General features: G+C 20.9%; 2 protein-coding genes across 2 annotated transcripts, besides 5 other annotated features; both read right to left on the bottom strand.

The window, feature by feature from the left end:
* On the bottom strand, positions 1–1,189 carry EDI_168200 (uncharacterized protein; the record flags this gene model as incomplete). Its single annotated transcript, XM_001737674.1, has 1 exon — positions 1–1,189. A coding segment is annotated over one exon (1,189 nt), but the record flags the coding sequence as incomplete, so codon positions are not given.
* Positions 616–791: a microsatellite.
* Positions 1,190–1,686: 497 nt separating the features above from the next.
* Positions 1,687–1,721: a sequence feature (AT_rich).
* Positions 1,722–1,929: 208 nt separating this feature from the next.
* Positions 1,930–1,983: a sequence feature (AT_rich).
* Positions 1,984–2,033: 50 nt separating this feature from the next.
* Positions 2,034–2,077: a sequence feature (AT_rich).
* Positions 2,078–2,200: 123 nt separating this feature from the next.
* Positions 2,201–2,269: a sequence feature (AT_rich).
* Positions 2,270–2,447: 178 nt separating this feature from the next.
* Positions 2,448–3,206, bottom strand: EDI_168190 (uncharacterized protein; the record flags this gene model as incomplete). Its single annotated transcript, XM_001737673.1, has 1 exon — positions 2,448–3,206. One exon carries the CDS (start codon positions 3,204–3,206, stop codon positions 2,448–2,450), a length of 759 nt encoding a protein of 252 aa, XP_001737725.1.
* Between the last annotated feature and the right edge of the window lie 161 nt (positions 3,207–3,367).

Genomic DNA, 3,367 nt, shown 5'->3' with positions numbered 1-3,367 from the left:
CTTTATTTATTAAATAATATCCTGTTAAACATTCTCTACATCCATATTCTTTATCTATTTCTCCTTTACATCCTTTAATTGTTGTTGTTGATTTACATATTCCTGTTGAACTCATAAAATATCCTTCTCCACATATTATACATTTATCTTTTTGATTACATGTTAAACATTCTTTTTCACATTTTGAACATCCTTTCCCATTTCTATAATATCCATTCTTACATATTCCACATCCACTTCCATCTGCTAATATTTGTAAACATGTTCCATTTAATTCTTTATTTGATTGACATGTTTTATCATTTCTTAAATATTTATCATTAGAACAACTCATACAATATGTAGATGTTCCATAACATGTTTCACATTTATCATCACATTTTAAACATTTCATGTCTTTTGTTAAATAATATCCTTCTTTACATCTTTTACATCCATATCCATTTTGTTCTTCACAATATTCTATTTTTGTATTAATACATTCTCCCTTCAAATTAGGTGAATATGTATTTAAACATTCAACACATTTTCCATTAACATATGATTTATTTAAACAATATGAAATATTATTATTACATTTTCCATTTTGATCTTTTATCATATTTTCTTCACATGTTTTATTTATACATTTATTATTATCTAAATATTCTTCATATTTACATTTTATTTCAATATCATTTGTTTGACATATTTCTGATTTTGAACATTTTATACATTTATTATTATTGATGTATTTTCCATTTTCACAATATATTTCTTCATTCTTTCCATTTTGATTCTTTTCTTTATTTGAACATTTTCCATTATTTAATGTATATTTATTTGAACATGATACACATTTATTTCCTTCATAATAACATTGATCTTCTTTATCTCCAATACATTGATTATTTTGTATTTTATATCCATTTGAACATTTTAAACAATAATTTCTTTCTGATTTATTACATTTATTATCAATTTCTTTACATTCTCCATTTTCTTTAATATATCCTTCTTTACATTGATAACAATATGTTTTATATCCTACAATACAATTATCTGGTAATAATTGACATTCTTTATTTGAATTTAAATAATATCCTTTTTCAAATTCAATACATTCTTGTATTTCTTGTTTATAAATCAACATATTACAATTCTTATATCCAATACTATCTAATGTTATTCCTTTCATTCTAATAATCATTATTTGACTTTTATTTGTTGTTGATGTTGTTTCTGAATATTCAATATCATTTGAAAAAGATAAATGTTTTGAAGAAGAAATAATTAGTGTTGAAATTGATTTATTATTATTTTCTACTTCTTTAATTAATGTTATTCCTTCATTTGATTGTTCAATTGTTAAACTGAATTCAATTTTTTGATATGGTTCTTTCTTTCTATAAATATTGAATGTTATTTGATTTGATGATTCAATTTTTAACTATTGATTAGGATATATATACACTGTATGGGTCTTTGATGGTTTATAGTTATTTCTAATAATATAATTATTTGTTGATAATGATAGTTGACAATAATTAGATAAAGATACAGTAACAACACATAAATTGAAATCATCGATATCACCTTTTGTGAAAATACGATTATATTCTGATATTACATTATGGAATTTGATAGTACTAGTACTAAAAATAATGAACTCTTTAACTTTTTGTTTTGTTAAAATAATGTTGTTTGATAATTTTGTATTTTTTATTCATTATATATTTATTGAGCTTATTTGAAATTAAAATGAAGTTATTAAGGAAAGTTATCGGATTAAAAATAAATTGTAGAGAGTATTTTTTTAGTTTTATAAAGAAAATGAAAGAATTATATTTATAGCACAAATCTTGGTTTATAAAGGTTTCTTTCTTCTTTCTTTATTTTAAGTTAAACAATTGACATTCTCCATTGTGAGATAAAAAAAAAGAAATGCTCTTTTATTTTTAAAAGAAATTAAAATAGTAAAAATTGCTTTTATTAAATTTTAAACGGTTATAAATTAATTTGCTCAACAGTTGGAGTAGTCTCTAAGATGAATCAATTAATATTTTATTTATTTTGATGTATTGTTATAAAAAAAATACTTTCAAAGGTATTTTCTTTTTATGAATATCTTTGTTTCTTTTTGTTCAAAGTGTCTTTAGTAAGAAGTTGGATTCATTGAATGAATACTAGAAATCTATGAGTATATAACTAATCTTTTTAGTTTTTTAGTTTAAATAAAATACATATTATAAGAAATTAGTATATTGAATGAATTTTATTTTAATATTTTCCTTATTTTGTAGAAACGAAACAAACATCATAATAGGTATTAAAAGAGAAAGGTTTTATAACAAAGATTAGATATATAGTTTTATGTTGAAATTAGTTAAAATAAATGAAATAAAAACAAAATAAAAATCCAGTAATTATATATTAGAAAATAGAATAAAAAAGGAAATTAATACATCTTAGTTTTCTGGTTCAACAGTAATAATTTTTTTCTGTTTGAATATTCCAAAAACTTTACAATATATATTACATTTATGGGGTATTGTATTTGTCATATTTCTTCTTTTCCAATAATAAAATTTTGATGTAGAATTACAATGAACAACAACCGATGAAATAATAAATATGTTTTTTTCATTTCTAATTCCATAAATTTCATCAATGAGTATTGTTTCCTCACTTTGAATAAATACAAAATGTATAAATGCTTGAATAATATCATTTGAAATAATTGATTTAGAATTTAAACATTGACTTAATAAAATATATCTTGAAAAAGGATTATTTTTATTTGGAGTAAAACAATACATTTTTTCAAAATGAATTTGTTTATTTTTTAGTCCACAACATTCACAACGAGTATTAAATTCGTCTACAAATATTTTAATAATTTTTTGTCCTTCAAAACAATCAATAATTTCATATTCATTTCCTTCAGCAATTTTATTTACTTCTATTTTAGGTGTTGGTGTATCAATAATTATTTTTCCTTTTTGGTATTCAATAGTCATTTCATTACTTTCTTTCTTTACTGGAAATAATAATCCATTCCAATGAACAAATTCTAATTCAATTGAATATCCTTTTTGTTTTTGTTCAAATTGAAAAGGAATAAAACAATGTTCGTTAATATAATATTTAAATAACTCTATTGGTACTTTTATTTTAATATAAGGATTGAGAATACTATTATCATTTCGAAGAAAACAAATTGTCATCAACCTTTTCTTTAATATTTCAAGCTCTTTTGAAATTTGTATTTCATTTGGAAGAAAAGGAGAATCAATGAAAACAATTCTATTACTAAAATTCATTTTTTCTTTTTTTAATGGTTTTAAAACTTCAATAAGTGATGTTATAGATGAATTATTTCTTCACC

This window comes from Entamoeba dispar, genomic scaffold (assembly GCF_000209125.1).
Source record: "Entamoeba dispar SAW760 scf_1105229460779 genomic scaffold, whole genome shotgun sequence".
NCBI classification, from domain to species: Eukaryota; Evosea; order Mastigamoebida; family Endamoebidae; genus Entamoeba; species Entamoeba dispar.
The sequence above is the reverse complement of the archived record's forward strand: the minus strand, read 5'-3'. Positions and strand labels throughout refer to the sequence as shown.